General features: G+C 39.0%; 1 protein-coding gene across 1 annotated transcript in view; it reads left to right on the top strand.

Moving 5' to 3' along the window:
* The first annotated feature begins 2,319 nt into the window (after window positions 1–2,319).
* Window positions 2,320–24,944, top strand: part of LOC103474984 (protocadherin-16-like) — a 91,792-nt gene continuing 69,167 nt past the window's right edge. Inside the window, exons 1-2 of the mRNA XM_008426328.2 lie at window positions 2,320–2,817; window positions 11,137–12,957. Of these exons, the coding sequence (XP_008424550.1) occupies window positions 11,158–12,957 (1,800 nt within the window). The 5' untranslated portion in view covers window positions 2,320–2,817; window positions 11,137–11,157. The remainder of the gene's footprint in view (window positions 2,818–11,136; window positions 12,958–24,944) is intronic.

Below are 24,944 nucleotides of genomic sequence, written 5' to 3'. Positions count from 1 at the left end.
TAAGTATGATGCTTTTTTCTTTGTGATCACGACATAAATCCTGAAGATGTGTCCAAACGGTATCAGATGTTCCTCAGTGCGACGCTGGCACGGCGGATAGCACTTTGTTGTGCTCTCATTTATCAGCTCGAAACAAAACATGGCACAGGTTCAGTCTGTTTTAATGCTTCCAGTGACTGACAAGGTAGCAAGGCACGGTTATGACTCCTGCACTACGGGAGATAAAAGTGGGCTTCCTCCAGGGAGCTGACAGATGATGCAGCCGATGCTCCTTTCAAGAGTCACAAGATCCCAGGAAAAGTTGCAGGCTTTGTTTCTTTTCTAGACTTTAGATGAAAAATACCCCCAGGGGGCTCCTTGACTGCTAACATCTGAGGGAAAATGCTTTGTATATGATGGCTGGGCCTTCTCGTGATGCTGTGTTTTTGTTGAGGATATTAGGGCAGTAGTAAATTAACCCTTGGAAAAGATTCCTGAGTGCCCTTAAGCCAGAGCCATTATTTTACATTACAGTTGTTTACATTGTGTCTGATAAGTTTCTTGAAGATTTTTCTCTCATGTTAAAAATAATTTAATTGATCGTGTCACCAGTCTGGGCAGTTTTCAAAATAGACATTCACATTGTGCTGCAGTTTCTCACCACTCATAAAGCATCGTCGTAACAAACTTGAAGAGGACCTATCATGCCAAATTCACGTTTTGCGCATTTTTATACTTCATTTGGGTTTCAATTGTGTTTAAAAATAGCCAAAGCACTCAAAGCAACCACCCAGTCAGTTTTTGGCTACAAGTTAATATTTTTTGGTGTCTGGAAAATGAGCTGCTTCAAAAACCTCCCAATTGTTAAATCACAATCAACTGGTGCCACATCGTTACATAGTAACCCCACCTGAGCACCACCCCTAGCCTAGCAACCCAAGTGGAGCTCCAGCATGTTTGATCAGCTGGTTTCAGCTGCAACAAAACAGCAGTCATTGTGTGTGCTGTACAATGACGGCTGGAAAAGACAAGTGTTTCATTTTGCACTTGCCATCCAGAAACTACTTGCTGTATTGTTGATTGGGGAGGAGGCTCTACTTCTCCTTTCCGAAGAGGAACGGTTGTATAAATGTACATCTGTTTACAGCCATTTTCACGTGCGAGTGTAAATACTGAGTATTAAGATCCCAGGACCTTCGGCTGTTTTGTAAAATGATTTGATTCTAGTTTCATTATTATTTTGAAGGTTCTCTTGCACATCACGGAACAATTTAAGGTGATGCAAACAGTGGAAAATTGTGGTGAATAAACACAGGAAATAGTCAGTAAAAACTCAAAGAGATTTGTACCCAATAAAGTTTTGAAGACTTGTCATCATGGCTCGGGCAGTTCTCTGAGTCAAACTCTCACTCAGATATGTAAGAATGAACCCGATGCAACTATAGTCTTTCAAAATCTATGTGAAAATCTGTTAAAAGTTTACCATCTTCCATAATATTTATTAAAAGCAGCTGTTCAGCTAGACTCATGTGATGACATGCACCCATATACAAAGTGGAATTGTTAGCTTATTTTCTTCAATGTGGTTTTGAAAAGAAACAAACAAAAAAAAAAACTGTATTGTTTGTGAATTCCTGTTGTTGAAATTCATACATCATCATCGTCAACACAATGTGCTTGTGGTTGTCAGCAGGCACTTAAGTTCTTTTTTTTCTTCAGTAATTTAATTACTGGATATTGAGCTTTGATTTTAAATTGAAATTCAATATTTACTGTCATTTGAAAAGAGGTCTTTAGATCAAAGTTAGAGTCTAGCCCTGTTTCGTCTTTGTCCAGGTAGCACCTGGTTCCTTTTGCAACATATTTTCTCCTTCTACTAAACATTTCTTTAGTATGCCTGGGTACAGAAGTACACGAACAGCCAACTTCATTTGCCATGGTCTTTTGTGAATTACCCTCTCTGTGAAAGGTGTCAAAGACTACAGGAAAACTGCCAGATAGTGTCATAACATGTCCTTCAAATAATATTTCAGTCAGAAATCTCTCTCCTGCTCACATATAATTGTTTTATTATTTTAAGTAAGCCACAAGTATCAACATAAACAAAAGTAAACTCTTGAAATAGGAGGGGAAAATACATCAGATTTGAACTGCTAAAATAAATTAAGTTTCCTATGATATTCTAATATATTTGGACGCAACAGTGCATATTGGGGTTGGGGGGCGGGGAGGGGGGATACTCTACTGGTTAGTATTTGAAATAATTGCATATAAAGTGACTTACAGTTCTCCTTTGGATAGGTTGGTGGCACCAGAGTTTAGCACAAACCTGGACTGCCTCCTTGCGGTGTCTCCTTAAAGCAATCACGGCCGCAGCAGCAGCAGCAGCAGCGCTGAAGAGGAGAAGAGCAGGAGGTTGCAGCCCGTCACGTGTTGAATAAATCAGATTTTGGAGACGGACGTCCACTGCTCGGCCCCCACATCGCTTGGTCACAGTTAGCGCGCAGCAGCCGCAGCAGTGTGTCTGCAGCCGTACAGACAGACAGGCAGAGGCTGCCGCAGAGCTGAGAACGTCCCCTGGATGAGGAAAGTTTGCCGCAAGTTTGCATTTTCACTTTCCGTGAAGAAATCCGAAAGAGGTTGAGAAGGATTTCTTGAAAGAAACCAATTCTGCAGAAAAGATCTCCTCAGGCTACTCACTGAAGAAGGAGACCCAACTATTTTCTTTTTTTTCTGGGATGGATGCAACTTTCACTTTGTGCTTCATAACGGGGAACTTATAAGAGTGTGGATATATTGTAGTTCTGCATGAAAAAGAGCACAGAGGAACAGATGAATGTGAGTATCATTCACAGTACGGATCTTCTTATTGTGACTGTCAGTGCAGTCTAAATATCTGAGAATGGTCATTAAATCGCTGTCGATGCTTTTGTGAAAACTTAAAACAGGATTATGTCAACTTTTGTTTAGCATTTAGGTGGCTGAAACATTCCTTTGAACTTGAAAAAGTTTGATATAACAGTTCCAAGATTTTTCTGAAAAGAGGCATTTTTGTTTAGAAGCACTGCCCACTTCTAACTCTTTGTAAAAATTACAAAAGTCCCGCACATAGCCCATACTTTGAAGAGCGGCCAAAAGAAAAAAAAAAAAGAGAGAGAGAGATTTACAGCCCGTTTTTGTCGCTTGTGATTAAAGCCCCCCAGGGACGAAAACATTCCTCTCGAACTGTGCAGCATGAAGTTATTGTCCTCGGAGCTGCTGCAGCCGCTGCAGCGCTTTTTACGCCTCATTCCTGCGCCAGTTGAGCCCAAACCAAACGGTTCCACATGACGGCGGACTTATGTTCATTAACCGTGAATGGGCTCTTCCTTTCCCTCAATTAACGAATTCATTAAACCTCCACAGGGTTCCATCACCTCGTACCCGAGTTGTGGTTGTGTCGGTTGCTATGGTGCAGTTGGCCACGACAAATATGCTTAGTTGTGTTCATACAGATAAAACCTTAGCACCAACTTCAGTCCAGAACTTTATGCTGATGTTTGCATGCAGACTAGGCTTAAATCGCACTGGAACAGAAGGAAGCCTGCTGTCAGTGTTTTAACACAGCTTTTTATAAAACTGACTGTTCCATATTCAGTCTCTGGAGGTGTCCAGCTTTCACACTCCAGAAACTTCTTTTAAATCCTAAAAGTACTTGAATTCTAAAAAGTACTTAAAAGAATTGTCCAGAATTGTGAACTTAGGTTTTGTAAAAAACATAACAAGCAAGTTATTAAGAAAAAGCAAAGCTCTCTCGGCATCTTCATTAAAACCAAATAGTTGGTCTTGGAGTTGGATTTAACAGCTCAGGAGGAGACAAGACCATACCAGACTTGTTCTGTCTTAAAACCGTCATGGCACAGGCAATGAGAAGCTCAGCAGTAAAGCAGAAGTACCTTATACAAAGACTATTATTCCTTGAGACAGTGGTCCAGGGTTCAACTTCCAACTCTAGACTATTTGCTTCATATCCATCCTCTCCTCTTGCTATTTCCTTCCCCGTTTGGCTTGGTGTTAATAAAGGCCACCTGTGAACAAATTCTAAAAGAAATAGTCAAAACAGTTTATGCAAATGCTAAGCATCAACACGCGTGGGCAATTACCTACACTGATGTGATTGTTTCATGGGATATAAAGGTCAGAGGCTGTGCAGCACTAATGATTTTTTATTGTGAAACACATGCTGATAGTGGAAAACATGTTTTTTCCAGCCAGACTTACTCTATGATATAAAAGTAAGGTGATGTAAAAAGGAAAATTATTATAGTGGTTTAAGTTTTTATTTTTTTATTTTTTCACATTGCCTTAATTTTCTTTGAGTGGAAAGAATTCGTTTCACACTGGAGGGTCATTTGTGGAACACTTCGGCTGACCTCAGTTTCCTGTGTAATAACCACTCATTTCAAATGTGATGACTTTTCATAAAGTAGTGTTTACATGAACCACTGTGATGTTTGGAGATCAGGTTGGTTTTAATATGGTGGACGTCCACTTTGGTCCTTTCCCCTCTCTAACAAGTGTTTAACTTCAGCTCCTGGAGCCATCTAATCTGGATTCACACAAAATGAAAATGCCAAGGGAGTTATCTATTACAGGTAGACATCCTGATGTTTATAACAGAACGTCACTTCAGAAAACCCTGGACTATATCTTTAAGTATTCTCACATACGGCGACCTTTTGTTTTAGCTGTTGTCTTCTTGCATCACTGGTACTGTAACTAAATGCACATGTGTTTTTACTGATGCAGTACTGTGTGCTGCTGCCAGTGCAGTGACAAAAAGTTTCACTTTAAAATATATCATTATTATTTTAGCTAGAACATTTTAAACAAATAGTTAAACAGACCCATGCTGCTCTTGATGTGGTAAGAAGATGATTCTTCTTGTCACGCACCCTCATATACTCGGGCTAAAGGGCTCAGAGGGAGAAGGTGGGGGGAGTGTGCCTTTTCAACACAGTGTTTGTTATGACCAGGGGAGCACACATGCATGTGGAGGCCCATGATGGCTTTTCCTGCTCCTTTTACATGCACACGGAGCGAGGTTTCAAAGACTAATGTGAGGCACAGAAACGCAGCACTTAGTTTGGCCAACATTCATAGCATTTTAGTTTGCTTTGTGCTAAGCCTGTCATCCTCATGTCCAGGCAATCTGCTGTTCTGTCTGTGGTTTCCATTATGGCTCCTCTGAGCCTCGCTTGGCTGGCATGGTCTCGAAACCACAGACGTTTTCTTTGAGTTAACTGGAATTCTGACATGCTCATTTTACAAAGTCTGTCACTATAGTTGTCCCTCTTACTCTGATGATAATAAAAATTTAGTTGTGTTTATTAAAGTAGGTCAGCTGTCCCTTTGGTTTTGAGGAATATTCTACTGTATTTTGATTTATGCTGCTGGACCTCAAGCTGTTCTTCTCTGAGTAAGTGAAATGATCTTGGTAAATTACAGACATAACACAAGATTAAAAATCTGTATGTTTCATCTATAAACAATCCTGAAATGCATATTACTAGATCAAATGTTATATCCTGGAAGTTGGGTCTTTTGCAAAACAGTTGTTTTAGCTTCATGCGCAGCAGCAGTTTCCACTACTTCCAAATTCTAAAAGTTTTTTTTTTTTTTTTGTGTCGTTATATCACACTCAGTGTCTGTATTTGCTCCAGGTGAGAGACAGAAGTTTGCTTTTGTTTTTAGTGAAACATGCCTAACCAGAGATGTGTTTGGTTTTACAGCAGCGCAAGACGTAAATAATACTTCAGAGAAACCTGAGAAGTCAGGTACATTTTGGCAAATATGCTTTCTGAGCAAAATGGAACACATTTTCCATTATGAGGTGTGAATAACAGAGAGGGAGATGAATCACAGCTCCGATGTTTTCAGCATTCAATTCAGTTCATCTAACAAAGTGCTCAGAAAGATATTTGTTTCAGACCTACAGGTTTGGTATTGTTTGGTTGACAGGCTTAGTTTAAAGGATTTAGGAAGATAAATGGGGCCACTGCTAAAATTCTTACAAACAAACTCACACACATACAGTGCCTTGCAAAAGTAATTATTGCTTTGGATTTTTTCCACATTTTGTCACAGTACAACCATCATCTTCAATGAATTTTATTCGAATTTTTTGTAATGGATTGACACAAAGTGGAATTTAACTATTCAGTGGAAGGAAAATAGTGCATGTTTTTAAAAATCGGTGATTAGAACAAGTATAGCGTGCATTTGTACTCAGATCACCATGAGTTAATATCTGTAGCACCGCCTTTCACTGCAATTACAGCTGCAAGTCTTTTCTCTACTAGCTTTGGACAGCTAGAGGCTGCAATTTCTGCCCATTCATCTTTGTCAGAGGAGAATGGAGTCAATGAAAATTAATTTTAATTTATTATTACATTAAAATTCATTTTCATTTTCATTGACTCTTTTCTCTTTTTATTGGCTAATGCAGTGTATTTTCTGGTTCCTTTCAATGATACTTTACAAGGAAAAAACAATGCAAGAATAAACCAAAAATAAAAAACAGATGCTGAAGAAAACAAAATAAAACACACACAAAAAAAACAAGAAATTACAATGAAAAGGCCAACTAGAACAGATGCGACTTGAGTTGTGATTTAAAAGTAAGAAGAGGGTCAATATTGCGGAAATCAGGAAGCAGGGAATTCCAGAGTTGGGGAGCAGAGTGAGAAAAGGCTCTGCTGAGGCGGAAGGAGGGAACAGTGAGGTGGGTAGAAGAGGAAGAACAAAGAGAGCACGAATGAGTGGTGATGTGCTGGAGGTTAGACAGATTTTACAACATTGCCATGAATTCTCAAATAGATTTAGGTCTGCATTTTTATGGGGCCAATCTAACACATGATTACGCTTCAAGCTAAATTATTCCATTGCAGATATTTCTGTCTGATTAGGGTCACTGGCCTCCAGGATGGTGCTGTCTCAAGTTTTTTGTAGGCTCAAGAACCGTTTTCGTGAAGGGTTGCCTTGTGTTTAGCTTGTGTTCATCCTGCAGAAAAGCATCCTAACAGTATGATGCTACCACCATGTTTCACACTGTGACTGGTGTTAAGGTTAAGTTTTAGTGTCACATAGCACTTTGCATTTGGGTCAAAAAGTTCAATAGTCTTAGCCTACCAGAGCACCTTCGTCCATGTTTACTGTTTCCGATACGTGGAGATAAGTTCCAGTGGGAGTTACTCAACATAATCTGTGGCTCTGATGCACGGGAGAATATTGTGTTTTTCTGAATGAGAGAACTTTTACAAAGACTTGATTTTACAGAACTGCCTCTTGTCACCATTACATTAATAAAATAGTCTAACTTTGGAGTTCTGTTGTTTCAGAAACTAAACTTATATCGCCGTTATTTTTGTGCGCCAGTGTTTGTTTCTCCCTTGGTGTACTTACTGGCATTAGTACAAAAATGTGTTTTGCTTTATTTCTATATATGTATATATATATATAAATATATATTTTTTTAAACCACACACTTTACTAAACTTGGTATTGTGCAATTGTCTTACCCAGCTGTGTCTGCTATATCCATTAGGCTGAACTGCTCTGCAGAGGTCCACGGCTGGAGCTCAACTAGAAAATGCATTATTTCAGTCGTGGCATTTGGTCAAAGATGTGGGCCTTAAAATGCTCCCTTTTGTGCTTTGGATGTTGAAGTTCATCCCCAGTGTTGCTGTAAAGTAAATCAATACTGAGACTACAAAAGTTCACGCGGAGTCAAGATTTTCAGCCTGTCATGGATGTGTGCTTATATATTTTTGCCAAGAGGAGAACTTGCAAGGCAATCCAAGTGATGGAATGTAACGGTGAATTTCTAGTGCTTGACTTTTAAGGTTGTGCTATGTGGAGTTTATATTGTCTTCTTGAAAGAAATATGAATTTGAACTTGATGTAGGACATTAGGATCAAAGTTAGTTTCGCTGCTAACTACAGACAGCCACTCGCAACACTTTATCAAATTACATACTTTAAAACAAGACCCTATAGGTTTCTCTCTGCTCACATGAAATGGAATTTACTACATTAAAAGTTAGCATTTTCTGTGTTGTGGGCTTTGAATTATGGCAGACTGAAATTAGGCCTGGAATCTTGTGTACATATGGCCAACATCCAGAGGACCTCAATTATAATGCTGTCGAGCCAGAAAAAGGGAAAGAGGTAGACTGCGTGGAGCCCTTCAATTCTGCTGTAGCCTACTACTCTGTCACTCAAACACACCGCTACTACCGTGGCTGAGACAGATCACCACACTGCGCTCACAGACACATGGGAGGGATTTAGTGGGTACACTCACACTCATAAACACACACACACGCGCGCACACGCAGATGTGTTGTGAATGTTTCCATGTATGCGTCTGTTAAACCACTGGGGGGAGTCTTGGAAAGCTCTCTTGAGAAATTTTGCTGTTTAGAAATTCAATCCTGTGTTACGTTCGTCTTTATACGTTTCCTCCAAGCTAAAGTAGAACTTTCTTTGAAAACAAGGAAAGTAGTTTTGAATTACTTCAATCTAGACAGAACCGCACACTACTGGGAAGCCAGTTTCTCCATTTGATTCAAAAGACATGATAATTTTCTGTGTGCCAAACACTTAGTGGTTCAGGATTATTCAGCAGATGGTGACTATCTTGTTGAACTGCTTCCACACAGCTTCACAGTGTCTCCCATTCTCAGTTACAGATTGTCTGTGGTGGAGTGGGTGCAATGCCAAATTCTTTGTGGATGCTTTTTGCTATGGAAAATCTGTTTTTAAAATAGGTTTAAGGTAGCAAAAAGTGTTTTTTTTTGTTTGTTTTTTTTTAAACTGAACATGTATCCTGTGCAATTCAAACGATTAAAAAAAATCTGTTAGAGGGAAAATGTGTACTGAATACGTTGTAAGGACTTGGTTGCATAATTGTGGATACTTAAGGTTATACTTTTTTAACCACCTCTGATTCAATGTATGTTACGTAACGGTCTAGAGTAAGACCCAAATGCAGGCATGAGACAGCCAAGTGAAAATAAATAGCTTCACTTCAAAAAGAGACAGAGAGACAGAGAGACAGGCTTGTGTGAACATAAGATGATCATCTTCTTGATTTTAATGGTGGTTAGTTAAAAAATGGAATGTGAATCAAGAAAAGCAGGTTAAAAAACCCAAAAACAAACAAAATGAAAACACCCTATATTTTTAAATAATCTGGTTAACTTCAAATGACAAAAAATAATCTTTTAACATACATCAAAGGGTCTTAATAGATTGTACTGTTCTTTATCCATTTCAAGACTGATTAGTCCTGCTTTGCTTTCTGGTTTTTGCTACAAATAGACATTATATGTTCTATTGGCTGCACAGTGGCGCAGTTGGTAGAGCTGTTGCCTTGCAGCAAGAAGGTTCTGGGTTCGATTCCCGGCCCCGGTCTTTCTGCATGGAGTTTGCATGTTCTCCCTGTGCATGTGTGGGTTTTCTTCGGGTACTCCGGCTTCCTCCCACAGTCCAAAAACATGACTGTCAGGTTAATTGGCCTCTCCCTAGGTGTGAGTGTGTGTGCATGGTTGTTTGTTCTGTGTGTCTCTGTGTTGCCCTGTGACAGAGTGGCGACCTGTCCAGGGTGTACCCCCGCCTCTCAACCGGAACGTTAGCTGGAGATGGGCACCAGCAACACCCGACCCCACTAAGGGACAAGGGTGTAAAGAAAATGGATGGATGTTCTATTGTCTCACTTTCCCCCACACAACTCACATCTTCCTGAATCACTACGATCTGACCAACTGAGAGATATTTACGCTCAAAAGTAAATAAGGTGAAACTGTGTGGAGCTGTGCGAGGAGGCAAGAAATTGAAATTGCCTTCAGGAAATATTAGAAATCGCTTATGAAATACCAAAATAAAGGTGAACACAAAACCAGCACAATTTTAGCATCCTGTCTCTCTTTTAGAAGAGTCAGTCGGCATCCCGCAACTTAAATTGGCGATATTTACCCACTCTGTCCTGCAAAAGTTTTCCTAAGTAGATTGAGGGCATCTCTTTCCCACAGCCATCTCCAGGTGACCACACTGATTTTCGATTGGATTTTGTTCTGTACTCTGTTTTCCTTTGTTGAAGTCATTTTGTTGGGTTTTGTCAATTGCTTGCACTCACAGTGAGGCTGAACAATAAACTCATTCTTCATCTTTAGCTTTCTGAAGGTTTTGGGTCAAATCCAGAGGCGCAGCATTATTTGTACCAAAAAATATTGGGTACAGCCCTGTCAGTTCAGCACACACATTTACCAAATAATACAGGGTTATTTTACACCTGTACTGTAAAGACAACCTATTGAAAGGTTGTCTTAAATGTACCACGGTGAATATTTTTTTTGTGCCCTTGTACCTATGGTGGTTCTTTGTAACCTCTTTGCAAACTGTGGCTTTAGCTAAAGGATGGAAATGAAAGTCAAGCTTAGCTGACTTTTGCAGCTAAATATTATTTATGGTTGTTTAGATTCTCTATAATTGAAGGCCTGGTGGAATATGGAAGGCTGGACTTCAATCAAAATGTGGTTCAAGAAATTATTAGTTTAAGGGGTACGCACTTATGTAATCAGGTTATTGCAGCTTCTCTTTTTATTACATTTTCCTTCTAACAGATTTATTGCTCTTTCACTTAATGCAGGACACATGTCACATTAAAGGTGGCATGTAAACTTTTCATATCCACTGTAAATGCAACAGAAACACGCACTGCCTGCTTCACATGTGAATATGCTCCTCCAGAAAACGTGTAGGTTGTCCAGGCAAATGTGATTTTCTCACCTTCTTTGCATGAAACACCCCCAGACTCCCTTTCTGAGGGGGTATGCTGTGGTCTGGGTTTTGGCTGCTTCCATAGAAAAGAAGAGTTTTAAAAAAGGAACAAGGTGCTGACTTATTAGCTGAGCTAAGACATGTTGGAAAATTTTATATACTAGACCTTTTCTGTATTATGGTAGAGAAATCAGCCAAAAAACATATGAGAAGGTGTTAAGGACATTCCTGTTTTTTCTTAAAATACCTTAGAAATATTAAGTAAATATTTTCTTGGTTCCTGGTGTTGTGACACTTCGATATGACTCAGGTTTCCCTCTTTTTTTGTTTTTCCAGGCTTAAAACGAAGAAGCAAAGATGAAGACAGCTGCCAAGGGTTTTGGAAAGTCTAAAATGGATCCTTTGCACTCTGAGGGGTGGTTTAGCAGAAGGATAGTGCTAACTGTGTATGTGGCCTTGGAGCTTTTAACACTCCATTCATCTTTTGTCCGTGGGACCCTTGAGCTACAGCTAGATGAGGAACAACCAGCTGGCACAGTTGTGGGTGATATCAGCGCTGGACTTCCTCCTGGTGTCACGGCTTCCTTGTATTTCATCTCTGACCACGAGGGCACTGGAGTGGGCAGCGATTTGGACATAGATGAAAGCACGGGTATAATTAAAACCGCCAAAGTTCTGGACCGGGAGTTGAGAGACAGATACAGCTTCATTGCAGTCACCATGACAGGTGTGACTGTTGAGGTGACTATCAACGTAAATGATATAAATGACCACGCTCCAAAGTTTCCCCGAGAAAGAGTGACATTTAAAATTCCTGAGCAGACAGCCATTGGCACTAGATTTCCTCTCGAGCCAGCTGTGGACAGTGATAAAGGACAGTTCACAACACAGGGTTATCTTATCAAGGACGGGAATGTTGGCCAGGCCTTCACCTTGGAGACCAGGAGGGGAAGCAGTGAGGTTCTCTTCCTGGACTTGGTGGTCAATGGCATTCTAGACCGAGAGAAAAGATCAACCTACACGTTATCTTTAGAGGCCTTTGATGGCGGTTCACCCAAACGAACTGACCGAATGACTTTAGATATTATTGTACAAGATATAAATGACAACGCTCCTGTTTTTAACCAGAGCCGCTACCATGCTATCATATCTGAGAATCTCCAACCAGGAAGCAACATCCTCCAGGTGTTTGCAACAGATGCTGATGAGGGCGATAACGGGTTGGTGCTGTATGAAATCAACAGGAGGCAAAGTGACCCCGACCGGTACTTTGTCGTGGACACTCGCTCCGGGATAATCACTTTGAACAAGCCGCTGGACTTTGAGATGAGAAGGGTCCATGAGCTTGTGGTCCAGGCTCAAGACAATGCAACCCATCCGGAAGTGACCAATGCCTTTGTAACCATTCATGTCAGAGACTACAATGACAACCAGCCCACCATGACTATCATCTTTTTAAGTGAGGATGGGTCTCCTAGAATCTCCGAAGGCGCCCAGCCAGGCCAGTATGTAGCCCGGATCTCAGTCACCGACCCAGATTACGGAGAGTATGCCAATGTGAATGTGTCGTTAGAAGGAGGAGATGGAAAATTTGGCCTGACAACAAAAGACAGCATCATATACCTTGTGTGTGTGGACCAGATTCTGGACCGGGAGGAGAAGGACACCTATGAACTGAGGGTGATGGCAACAGACTCGGGCACACCCCCACTACGGGCGGAGTCCTCCTTTGTTATCCAGGTTACTGACATCAATGACAACCCTCCTCTTTTTGATCAGCTGGTGTACAGACAAGTGATCCCCGAAGTGGTCTTCCCAGGCAGCTTTGTGCTGCAGGTAACTGCAAGAGATAAAGACCAGGGGCCAAATGGAGATATTAACTACAGCATCCTTCAAGATCCAAGTGGCTACTACAGCTGGTTTAGTATAGACTCCATCACAGGCATTATTACCACTGTATCCCAGCTGGATTATGAAAAGAACCCTAGTCCCAGTATAACTGTTGTTGCCACAGATGGAGGAAAACCTCCCCTTTCTTCCACATCAGTGGTTAACATCTTACTTCAGGATATAAATGACAATGAGCCTGTTTTTGAGAAAAACTTCTACAACGTGTCCATCAAGGAGAACACAGCTCCAGGGACCTGCATTCTTCAGGTAGGACTTTTTTCTCTGGATTTTTATTTTAGTTAAAGTATGTAGAGAGATTAATGTTAATCAGAACTCCTCCAGTTACAGTATAGGCCGAGTTCCAGAGGTGCTGCCTTCAAGTCGCAGGAAAGATTTCTGGAAAGACAAAACTAATTTAAATTCATAGAATCAATAACAGACAATATTTCAGTTAGTTTATTGTGACCTTTCATTCCTCTGAGGCAAATTATTTTTATTGGTAAAGCTGTTGAAATTGGATGGTCTTATTGAGGATTTACCTGCAATTTTAGGCCAAGAAGATCTCCATTTTGGCTGTCCTTTCTTTCACCTCTCGAAAGGTTTCCAGGGTAACAGGGGCAGTTTAAAGTACCCTGTCAGCTCGGACACAAAAGGGTTTTTCACATACACAGGCAGAGACAAATTCAGGGCTTTATCTAAAGAATTATATGTTATGTCACTTTTAAAAGGCAACTTAATTAGCCTTGTTCATTGTGGGGGAAAAAAATGGCCACAGACGACAAGATTAATTAAAGTTCAGACAAATTACACCTCTCTGTTCAGCTGTAGTTTTGTTTCCTTGGAAATGTTGTTTTCTCAGCTATGTCTGGCAATTTTAATGGAAAAAGGCAGATATTACAATGGGACAGAAGTTAATTGGGTGTTAATGTCATTGAAGTAATTTATATATTTTTTGAGTTGTGTGATTTTTTTTTCATAAGAGCAATGGTACACACGTTAATTTTGCACCAATCAGACATTTGGGAATCATATAATTTCCAGCTTTTACAACACTTTGATATGTAGTTTACAGATCTAGTAAATTTTATTTTTTCTTTAAGAAGTATAAGAACATATAAAAAACATTTTGCAAAAAAGTTTTTTTTTTTATCTGAGAAGCAGATTAATATTCATGGTGCTGTGGGGGTGTAGAACATGTTTTACTGTTATTTTAAAACAAAGTCCAAGTTGTTAGGGAGTGTGCTTTTTTGAACTGACTTTCACATCTTCTTTTCACCATGTGTATGGTTATCATAACTAGCATAACAAAATAGTGTCTTTTTGTGTCCTCTACTGAATGTAGAGGAATAAAACATGCTATACTATAAAGTACTCTGGTTAGCCCTGTAGCTTTATTTAAAATGTTTTATTTTTTTTTCTCTCACTCTCTCACAGCCAAACAAGACACAGAAATGTCTGTTTCGTTTTAGGCAGCATCATTCCGATTCTTCTGACTTTCATTTATAAATCTCAATGAGACTTTCGAGGTGTTCTGAAGCTGGTTGTAAAAAATATTCACCAAACTAACAACTAAAAATTTGTTCATGAACCATGTTCCCTATGTTCACTGCTGCTCCCAGACCATGTAAAATTGGTTGGCTAAATGTGAGGTAGACACTGAAAGGCACTGCTTTTAGGCTTTTTTTTGGCATGCCTAGTTGTTGCAGTCATGTGTATTTGGCGGACCATGTGAGAACAGACTGCTCTTACTCAGGGTGCCAGCTTTACATCCAAACATCACAGCAAGACATCAGATGACTGCCTTTTTTCTCAGTAGAGGAAATTCACTGTGTCTGTCCCCTTTCCATCCACAGCTCTGGTTAAAAAAAAAAAACCTTTACAATAAGGGCATTGTGATCATTAATTCAGAGGTTTGAAGTTTCTCTATTTATTTTACTCTGTGGGTCACCAGCACAGCAGTTTATGATTATTCCAATGAAATCTGGCTCCACAGTTCTGCGCCTGTGCTCTTCTGTCACGTTCCGCTATACATCACTTGGTTTTTAAATAATTTTATAATCAGATCAGGGAGGTCCAGAGATAAATGAAAATAAGTTAGCAGCAGTCAATTTTGTAATTCAACAGAGAAGATCGGCTGCGTAGAAAATATTTCCTTCTGTGGGTAAGTCAAGTATGACATGGAAAACCACTTTTTACAAACACTGAGCTACAAACTGAAATGCATTATGAGGCATTACTAATTTAAGTCCACTTTTTTGCTATCTGAATTCTGCCTACTTTTGCAACTTTTAAAAATAATGTGGAGGTCAAATGATCTTATTACACAATAAATTCAATGATAGACAGGGACCTAACTGCTTATGCAATTCTCATAATGTGGTATTCTTAGTCTTATATCCTGCATTAATTACTTCTGTCCATTTCAATCTAAATTTCATTTCTAAGAAATTTTAGATTATGTTCTCTGCAGATTGCATGTATGTATCAAGAGGAGACATTCTTTGTTGTGCACTGCATTACAAATATGTGTATCATTTCCGTGACATTCGGAAACTAATTAGACGAACCAGTAATTACTGCATGGCCATTTGACAAGACGTTGGCAACATCAGCTCTGAATCCATAAATGTAGGATGGATATTACAAAATTTTATCAGTGATAATGAGGGAGAGACATTTTTAATACCCCATCACATAAATCTGTTTAAAATTTTAGCATCACCTTAATAAGCATCTGACACTGTGTTATATACAACTTAATCACCAGGTAAGCAATTAATCTATGTCTATAGATTTTTTGGGGGGCATGTTGAACAATAAATTTCCATTGTCACATAACTCGGTTCATTTCAGTTTTAAAATAATCAGTTTTAAAACATAACTCGGTTCATTTCAGTTTTAAAATAATCAGTTTTAAAATATCAATCACTTTTAGTTTTTTCATTGCGCAGTTCAATCTTCTGATATACCAGGCCATGTGTGCTTACAGACCGTGCAGCAGGGATTATGGAACCAAAGAGGTGTCGCTTACAACTTTCACTATTCACCTGAGCAATGCCTAAGAAAATGAGTTCGAGATTTACCCTGATGGGAATTCTTTCCTATAGCAGAGCTGTGTTACAGTCATCAAGCTGGCCTTTCAGTTATACTCAGTACTTTCAAGAGAAGCAAAGTTGTTGTGAAGCATCCTAAACATGTTATGCTTATTTCAGAAATCAGATAATCAACAGTTAACCGTGTATTCCTCCCGTTCTCTGCACTCCTGTTGCAGTAGATGAACTCTTTGCTTTGTTTCATATTCTGTGTCTTGCTTATTTCCTAATCCTGTTTTACCCCTTCAACTTCATAGTGATTTGGGGTTTATTAGTACCTCCTGTGGTGGATCAGGGGCGCAATATTGGTGCGTCCGCTTCATTCATCTGTTTCCTGTCAGTACTTTTCAGTTGACTGAAAGTAAAGTGAGGTTTTCTTGGCTTAGTCATGTATTGTTTTATGTGCTGTTTTATCATATGTTTAAGTAATAAATCTTTTCAGTTGGTTATATCAGAATGTTTCACCAGAGAATAATTTACAAATATCATTGCAGTTTTGAGTTAATATAGAGGGTCTCTGCTAAGAATTGTACCTCTGTTTTTTTTTTTCTTTTTTGGGGGGGTCCATTGGCTCCAGCAGAAAAGCGAGAGGGGTCTCTTGGCAGCTGTGGGGGAAATGAACCCTGACAAGCGCCTGCAGAAGTGGCGGAGGTGACATGGGCAGGGGGGCTTCCTTTTCTGTCTGCTGGTCTGTCTGCCTCTTAAATTCTTATCTGATCCCCTTTCATTTTCCATTAGTGGGGTGTGATGATAGGCCATAATAAGTTTTTTGTATGTCACCTTTCCTACTTTCATTAGAGAATGGATCTTTTTTCATCACTGCTACTGCTGCCCCCTCAGCAATTTGAGACAAACTCTGATTGCAGTAGTTACTGGAGAAAACAACTGTCCTTTGTTGAAGCTGTGACCCGGAATGATGCTTAAAAGTCTATTCTTTCTCTGTGCTTTTATTAAAAATCCCTGTTCTCTTAAAGGTATCAATTGTGTTTTGAGACTGTCAGGTTTTTTTTCCCTTTTTCAGATTGTTTGCTATGGCCATGACTTTTTAATGTTTTTTGGGATTAAAAACTGTGATCCTTCTAGTTTTTATTTTAGAAAAGTGTTACAGCTAAGACTTTCCCAGCATTCAAACAGCAACCCTCAGACATTCATTATTCCACACTGAATTCTTTAAAGGGAGCCTAGTTGAAAGAGGTACCTCAGTGAAGTGGCACTCTAAATCACTTCTCCATTCCTACCAACATAAAAGCAGCCGGTCTACGGAGGAAAAAGACTACTCGTAATTGCTGTGTAGAAAAAAGTATGACTGATTGAATGAATGTCTTTTCTTTCACACCAGCCCCTCGTGGTTTCTCCACTCTTTTTACTACACTGGCCACCTGCTGGCAACCACCAGTCAAAAGCGTATGAGGCTAATTTCAATTCTTAAAAACCATTTCCTCACACCAGTGTTGGCTAGTAAAAAAAAAAAAAAAAGTGGATTACATTAATTGAAATAAAAATCATTACACTTGTTGTGCTACAATCAGTACAAAGGTGAAGTATGCACAATTTAATCACAGAAGCAGCTTTTGTTTATTCTTCCTCAATAGTCTTTCAAAAAGTCTGCACAGATGCCTTGAAATTTAATTTATAAATGTTTTTTGCTTTTTTTTTTGTTGCTGTTTTTAATAGACTCATTAATTTAGATTGAAAACTAAAGTGGAATTTAAACAGTTACCTGATAAGAAATTAGGTTTAGCAATGCAGTTGCCCTTTAGAAATATAAATTAGTTTCTTTGTCCTTTTGCTTATTTAGACAATTACCTCATTTTTTAATTTTGGCTCTGAGCAGTTTCTCCTTTCTCACTGTTTAATCTCAGTTTTGTCGAGCCTTATAAGGATTGTGCATAAACACTGTTTATTATGACCTTTATCCAAATTAGATTTCTGCAAAAGGACCACAAAAATGGAGGACACGTTTTTTTTTTTAGCAGAAAGGAAACCTGTCTGACTATAAAAAAGGACATGCCTCATGAATAAAAATTATTGTAAAACTCCATTTTACAATAAAGATGTTCCAAGACCATAGCTTTCTGAAAATAAGAAAAGCTAATTATGGAGATATGAGGAAAATGCCAATTTCAGAGTTGTATTTTGGTACACAAAACATGCAATCATTTCTCACCAGAAAATTTTCTGGCCATTGTGTGTGTCAAATGAAATGTTCACTTGTCAGTTTTAATGCTAGACATGCCTGTCTGACTGAGAGACTGGTTTAGCTCGAAGCATAGCTGACTCTGCATTTGGTTTTACCTCTGTTTCTTTTTCCTCCTCATAACAACCAAGCTTCGCTGTGGCTCTGTGGGATTGCAGTATTTTCCAGGAATGCCAAAATTGCAGGAAACTGGATGTGCTACTTTATGTGTTGGTGAATGTAATACTTCCCTGAACACTTAGTCCCGAGTTGAGCTGGGGCAGTGATGTGAACATAAACAGTCATGTATCTCTGAACAGAAGGTGGGGTGTTTTGGCCAGTTTTTTCAGGCAGACTACTTTTTTTTTGTGTCTGTGTAGACATCTGTGAATTCACTATCAGTCTCACAGCAATAGCTTGGAAAGAGTTGTGGGGAAGGTTTGAGGAAAACATTAACAGGAATTACTAAATTCAGAAGATAGTAGAAAATGGGATTTAATAAGATCAAACAGTCTGAATGAGCTGAAAGATTTTTTTTAAGGCCAGAATGGTATGCATCTCTATAACTGCAGTTTTATGATATGATGGTAATTTTATGGCAGAAGTAGAGGTGTGCAATACTGCATATGGCAGTATCAATCCAATATCAATGAAAACAAGGCTAGTGATGCCGATACTGATACAGATGCTGATGCTTTTTAACTAAATTTGATATATCATCAACCATATGACCTTTAGCTGTTTTTGTGGTTTTTAATTTAGATTATTTTATAAAACCCTACGATAGAATTTGGACCAGGTTTCTAGGTGTCTACAAAATACGTTAGTAACATATTAACATGAAACACATAGTCAATAGAATATCTAAGCTAATCTGTGTGCTTTCTTTTTCTAAATAAAGTGTAAATCAAATTTTCATTTGAGTCAAATTGAGGTAAAGTTGAAAAACAACATAAAAATAAAATAACATTTATGAGGGAATCTAAAATTCGTGTATTGATCTTATCACGCTACTATTAATCCAATACTGATACCAATTTAGTAACAATATTTTGGATCAATTCCCCCACCTCTACCACGAAGGACACCCCCTGACTTCCAAGTGCAAAAGTATGAGTTTATAAATAAATCTGAGTTTCATAATCCACTATGGCATCTTTGTATATTAGAGATCTGGCATCTTAAATTGAAGATTCAGGATGTCATCAACATGGGGATAAAAAATTGTTTTAGACATGATTCCAGCAAGTTCCTTTTGAAGGACCTTGGTGAACGCAGTTTGGTGTATCTGAAAGGTCAAATCTAGCGCATTCTGTTCACTTTGCATATAAATACAAAACATGCTGTGTGAATTTGTCAGTTGTTGCATGTCACTGTGAAAACTCAGCATTCAAGTGCAGAGGCTGTGATCAGCCACATGTGGTATTGCCATTAAAGTGAATGTTCTGGAAGATAAAAATCAGCTGGAAAGATTTCCTGCTTAAAGCTGGTAGGGAAAAAAAGTAGAGATTTTTTATATATATATATATATCCAGTGGGATATGACATTTCATCAGTACAGTCTGATTCCCAAGTTGCCTGCTGCAGGTGAAGCAGACCTCCTAGTATGACTACTAGTTTTATCTGAAAGACTGTTGGTGTTTTGAAAGAAAAGAGTCTGAGAAAATGAGTGGAAACACTTGACAGTCCACTGGGGAGTCTGATTCTGGCAGCAGTGACAAAGCTCTGGCCCAGCTGCGGGATCCAGTTGTTGATCCCAGTTGTAACATATATCTTCTGACGCTGTGGTGTCCTGTCTCATTGTCTGGTTGTCACTCCTTGCCTTGTCTGCTTCACCAGGTTTCTTATCTCTTCCAATTTCCTTTTCCCACATTGTTGTGTCTCCGCTGTGATCCTGTTACGCCTCTTTGCTTCTTCCTGTTGTCCCTGTGGTCTGGTGACATCAGGATGAGGGCAGGTGATAGTAGCACATCTGCCTGGCTGTGGATGCTCAGTCCTCCTCTGAATGACCCAAGTAGGCTGACTTGTGGGTCTCAGTGTAATTTGGGTTTGGCTTCCAATAAAGGTAGCTATTAGAGTAAAACAGGTGCATGTGTTTTCACTGTGTTGCATTCAGAAATGAGAGGAGCTTTTTTGTTTGACCTTTTAAAAAGGGGCAATTATTCACTTTGCCTCCTTCTTTGAGACAAATTAATGGAGAGGGGGTTAGACCTTGAGACTGACTGTGATGACGGCTGCCAGGCCTTCTGTTCTCACTACCCCCTCGGTACTACAGCACATGTGCAAGGCACTTGGCACCACCAAACAAGCCGGGCATCAGGAAGCATCATCTGCTCATGATATTCTCTGTTCAAAAGCAAATCTGCGCTAAATCATCCATCCAAGCCCCTGCTGTCCATCAGAAGCCGCCAGACTGGAAAGCAGATGCGGAGTGACAGCTTGCCAGGTAACAAAAATCAGTAACCACCTAAACTAGATCACACAAAAAAGGGTGAGGTGTTTTGTAATACTGTATCTGGAGTTGCCACTGTGTTGAATCTTCCATTCATGGCTAATTTGCATCTTCCTAGAGGGGAAAAAAAACAGTCTTACATTACACAACCTTAAAATATCTTAACCACTGAGCAAATGTCTCCATATCCTGAACGACTTTTTCAAAGAATGCATCGGTTTCAAATGCCAGCAACCTCAACACCCCCGGTTGCTCCATAATGATTTAGAAAAATGTTTCTCAGCCTAACAAACTCATTCATGTGTTGGAGCATAGAGTTACTGAGCATTTTTGTGCTCTCAAAAAAGACCAGCTTTGGTTTACAACCAGATCTAATTATCCCGGGAGGAAAATTGAACATTGAAATCTTTCAGAAATGTAGTTGCCAAGCAAGTAGGAATGGATATTGAATTGGCATGTTGGGTCAAATTATGTGGGAATCAACATTATTCTGGCAACGATGGATATTTTGTGGATGATTAATATTAACAACATGTCTCAGTTTCTGTGTGAGCTTAGGGACCAGAGCTATAAAATATATGCCGTTTTTGTTTGTATTGAACCAAAATAGGACTACGGATTACATATCATCTCAACTTTGTTACACCTTTTACAGCCAATGGCTTTTGATGTTTTGACCCCTCTACAAGCCACAGTTTGAGTTATATTACTACAGCAGCTGTTAATTTAAACATTCCTTGTAAAATTGCCCATTTTGGTTTGAAATTCCCCAAACCAAATGAAAATCCCAGTGAACAGAAGAGAAATGGAAAACAATCCTAAGTAAAACATTTCCCGGTTCTTTTACCTGGCCCGGTTCTACCGTGTTCGTTTATCCAAGCCTTGTAAAGCAAAGCATGTGGGAGAGAATGATGGGGAGAACTGTCTGAAGAGAACCTCTACTTTTACATTGTGGTTCGCCTCTGTTATCTCTATTGGCTTCAAGCAAAAATGGACTGAAGACTGTTTTAACCAGATTCCCATTTTGTGTGTGCTCATGTACCATGGACTTCCTCTTTAATCTCAAATGCCAAAAACTAGAATAATCCAGCATACACGTAAAAGGTGGAGGAGAAATCAGTTTGAAGTTATAATCAGACATTTTTCTCCTATAATACTCCATCCACATTGATGATTAGTTGTAATAAAAAGACAACCGTTTGGCTTAATAGTAATTTCCTCTGACTGCTCAGAGGTGATTTAAAGATTTAGCAGGGGAACTAATTACCCCAGTGTTGTCTACCTCATCGATAAGGTTAATTTGGTCTGGTTTTGCTGGATTTATGTCGCTGCTTCTTTTGACTCTTGTGTTGAAAAGCGAAGCTTGTGTTTATATTGCTGTGTAAAGCTTAGTGTGCAGAGCAAAGAGCGATATGGGGCTTCCTGGCGTAATTAACTTGAGCTGGCACGCTGAATTTAAGATCTGTGATTTGGGGCAGACAACCAGGTAAGGTTGTGTTTTTATTCACATCTAGACGTTTGACAAAGTGGCACAAATTCCTTCAGCAGTACCCTATCTATCCTACCTAAAAAGTTTTACAAAGTTTTTTTTTTGTGGAATGCAAAGCATCTCAGAGATTCAGGAATAGATCTTAGCTGTGATTTCCAAACTGAAGTCATGCACATTGCTGTTCTGCACCAACCTTTCATCAAAACTCAGGCTGAGGACTAAAATGTGCCCACCCAATCATCTCTAGCAGGACCAATGACTACCAGTGCTGCAATGCAGCACAATAAATGTGTCCTGAAATGTTACTGTTAGCTGTAAGTCCCCTAAGCACGTCGTACGTAGGCTTGCTTCCAGGCTTTCAAGCAAAGCTTATCACCCTCAAAGGATGCATGAACAAGGTTCTTAATAGTTTTGCATCCAGAAACACTGTGTACAGTCAGCTGTGACATTTTAAAAGAATCCTCAATACGCAGCTCAATGAACAGGAGAAAAACTAGTGCACAAGAAGTTGCTGATATCTTCAGAAAGCCAATGCATCATTCCCAGGAATGAAAGCATCCAGACATCTGGTTTGAGACGCCGTCTCCATTCAAACCTAAATTATACATGATAACTTTCATCAGATCCTGTTGCGAACTCACGAGCCTCCAATCTCCACATGAAGTTTCCACAGATTATTGTATTGTCTCCCATTTAAACATGAGCGGATTTGAACGGATTGTCTTGTCCTTACAAACAGGTAACCTCCCTAATAATGTCTCTTCTGAGCTCAAATGAGAAACGCCACTTGAGAATTATTCTGTAAGCAAATCCTTTTTTCCGATATTGATTTTCTTTTGTATCACTAATTAGGTCTGTAGGGCGAACATGTGCAAATTATATTGGATTTCTAAACCAGCACAGATCTGTGGTTGGCGTCCTAAAGTTAAGTAGAAAGCTTTAACTTAGGCAACAGCTTATGATTTATTCTTAGCTTTTAATTACAAGTAGGAATGCATTGATGCATTAGTACCAAAATTATTATGAATAATTACCAGAAGATGTAAGGTTTTGTTTATTTAAAAAAAAACTACTACATAAGCATATACATCTTACTGCTTCTTTAAAAACATTTAAAACTCTAAGGCAACTACTATTAGCAAAATAACATCATCTGAATTTAGTAGCATGTTCAGCAATACATCTTGGACCACATACATGTACCACAGAATTAATCAGACTACATTAAGGGATGCGCCAGTAGATTTTTCTCTCTTGGAATTCAAAAAGTTTGACTTCAAAGCTCAAATGGAAAACACCTTTTAAAACTAGAAGCACACTGTTTCTTTCATTCATCCATTGAATTATTCATCTTCTCTACACATCCATACTTTATCCTAGGTAAAGCTCATTGAGGGAAATGGTCTGTGGTCAATGCGAGAGAGGCTGAATCCATGACATGGTTAGTTCAATCAATGAGCCAGTAGAGGCGTTCAAGCAAATGCTCGTACCTTGGGACAAATTGGAATCTTTTATTTTATCTAATATGCATGGCTTGGTACAGAAGGAAGAAAAAACCAGATAACCACATGATTTACGGGCAGAACACTCTAACCACACACAAAGGAAGTGAGTACATTCGTGCTGGGAGGCGTGAGTGCTAATCACTGCCACACTGTGCAGCCCAACTGTTTCATCAAAGATTTTACAAGATTTATAATACCTGTTTAATCAATATAATGACCAAAGTTTTGATTTAAGATATATTTGAAGTCTACTTTAACACAGTTTCTCTCAGCAATTTGCTAAGTTTTCTGTGGAGCAAAAAGAATCTTCTGTACAGCCAATTGGAGACTCTTGATTGCTAAATGACCCCAATGCCTAATGAATTATGATTTCATTGAAAAGTTAATTAATGCCACAAATTCAACTCAGAAAGTTTTTTGAATGTGGCAAATCACAAGATTGTATCCTGCCTGCTGATTGGCTTCTGAGCCACACTTTCTAAGTGAGGACGCCCTTGTAGATCTCCTTTACCAGATATGCGTCATCCATTTGCTTTCTTGTTGAGATAGCATGAGTACTCAATAATGTAAAATTGTGCATTATTGCACAATTTCGAAATGAGAGTTTTCCTACCACACAACTTTATTTTGATAAGGTCAGATATAGCCCCTTTGGAATGACCATCTTCACTGACAATGTGTGTTTTTTTTGCAACTTAGCCTCATTATAGAAGGTGTCAAGTACTGTCTTCTAAAGAAATGATCAAGTCAGTAGTCTTCGCTGTGATTCTGTAGGTCATGGCCATAACATGTTTATATACACATATTCTTGTGAATATGACACAAGAATATGTGTAATGGATCTATGTTATTTTTGAGCTTCACTACTTGAACTGAATTGGTGAAACAAATTAAATTTAATTCCTTTAACTACTTGTGTTGGAAATTTTTATGAAACCCTCTGCTTAAAATTGAATTGTATTAGCTCCATGTTTCCACACATCCATATGCCAAAAGTAACAAAAAATGTGAATCTACTTTTATATGGGCAAATCCTTTCAGACGTAGAGCTTTGCATAGTGTTAGGTGAGGTTATGGAAATGCATTGTGTTGCAACAATGAGACCGTACAAAGTAGTTATTTAAAAGAAAGTCATAGTCAAACAGAGAAAAAGAAAATTGGAGTGTTCTAGATTTGGTTTTCAGCCAGTTCAAAGCCGCACTCTTCCTCTGTCAACGTTCCTGTCAACACTGCTGCAGCACCATTTTTTATTTATGGCCAATTCCCTTCCTGGGATGTTTTAACCTCAAGCGTACTGTTTTGCAGGTTTTCTGGTATCTATTTAATTTGATTCCAGTGTCATGTTTCTTTTTAACTGATGATCGTCTTCGCAATAATGAAAGAATAAAAAGAATACCTTTTGCTTTTCGGAAGCCAGACAGGTCCTGTGTCGACTCATTCAAAGTTTTCTGTAGCCTTTCTTTACTCATATTACGTATTTGTAAAAAAGGAATTTTATTTGGGAAACTCCACCGGGCCTCCCATCTCCTGCAGTTCTGTG

This window comes from Poecilia reticulata, linkage group LG13 (genome assembly GCF_000633615.1).
Source record: "Poecilia reticulata strain Guanapo linkage group LG13, Guppy_female_1.0+MT, whole genome shotgun sequence".
Taxonomy (NCBI): Eukaryota; Metazoa; Chordata; class Actinopteri; order Cyprinodontiformes; family Poeciliidae; genus Poecilia; species Poecilia reticulata.
This window is presented reverse-complemented; position numbering and strand designations above follow the sequence as displayed.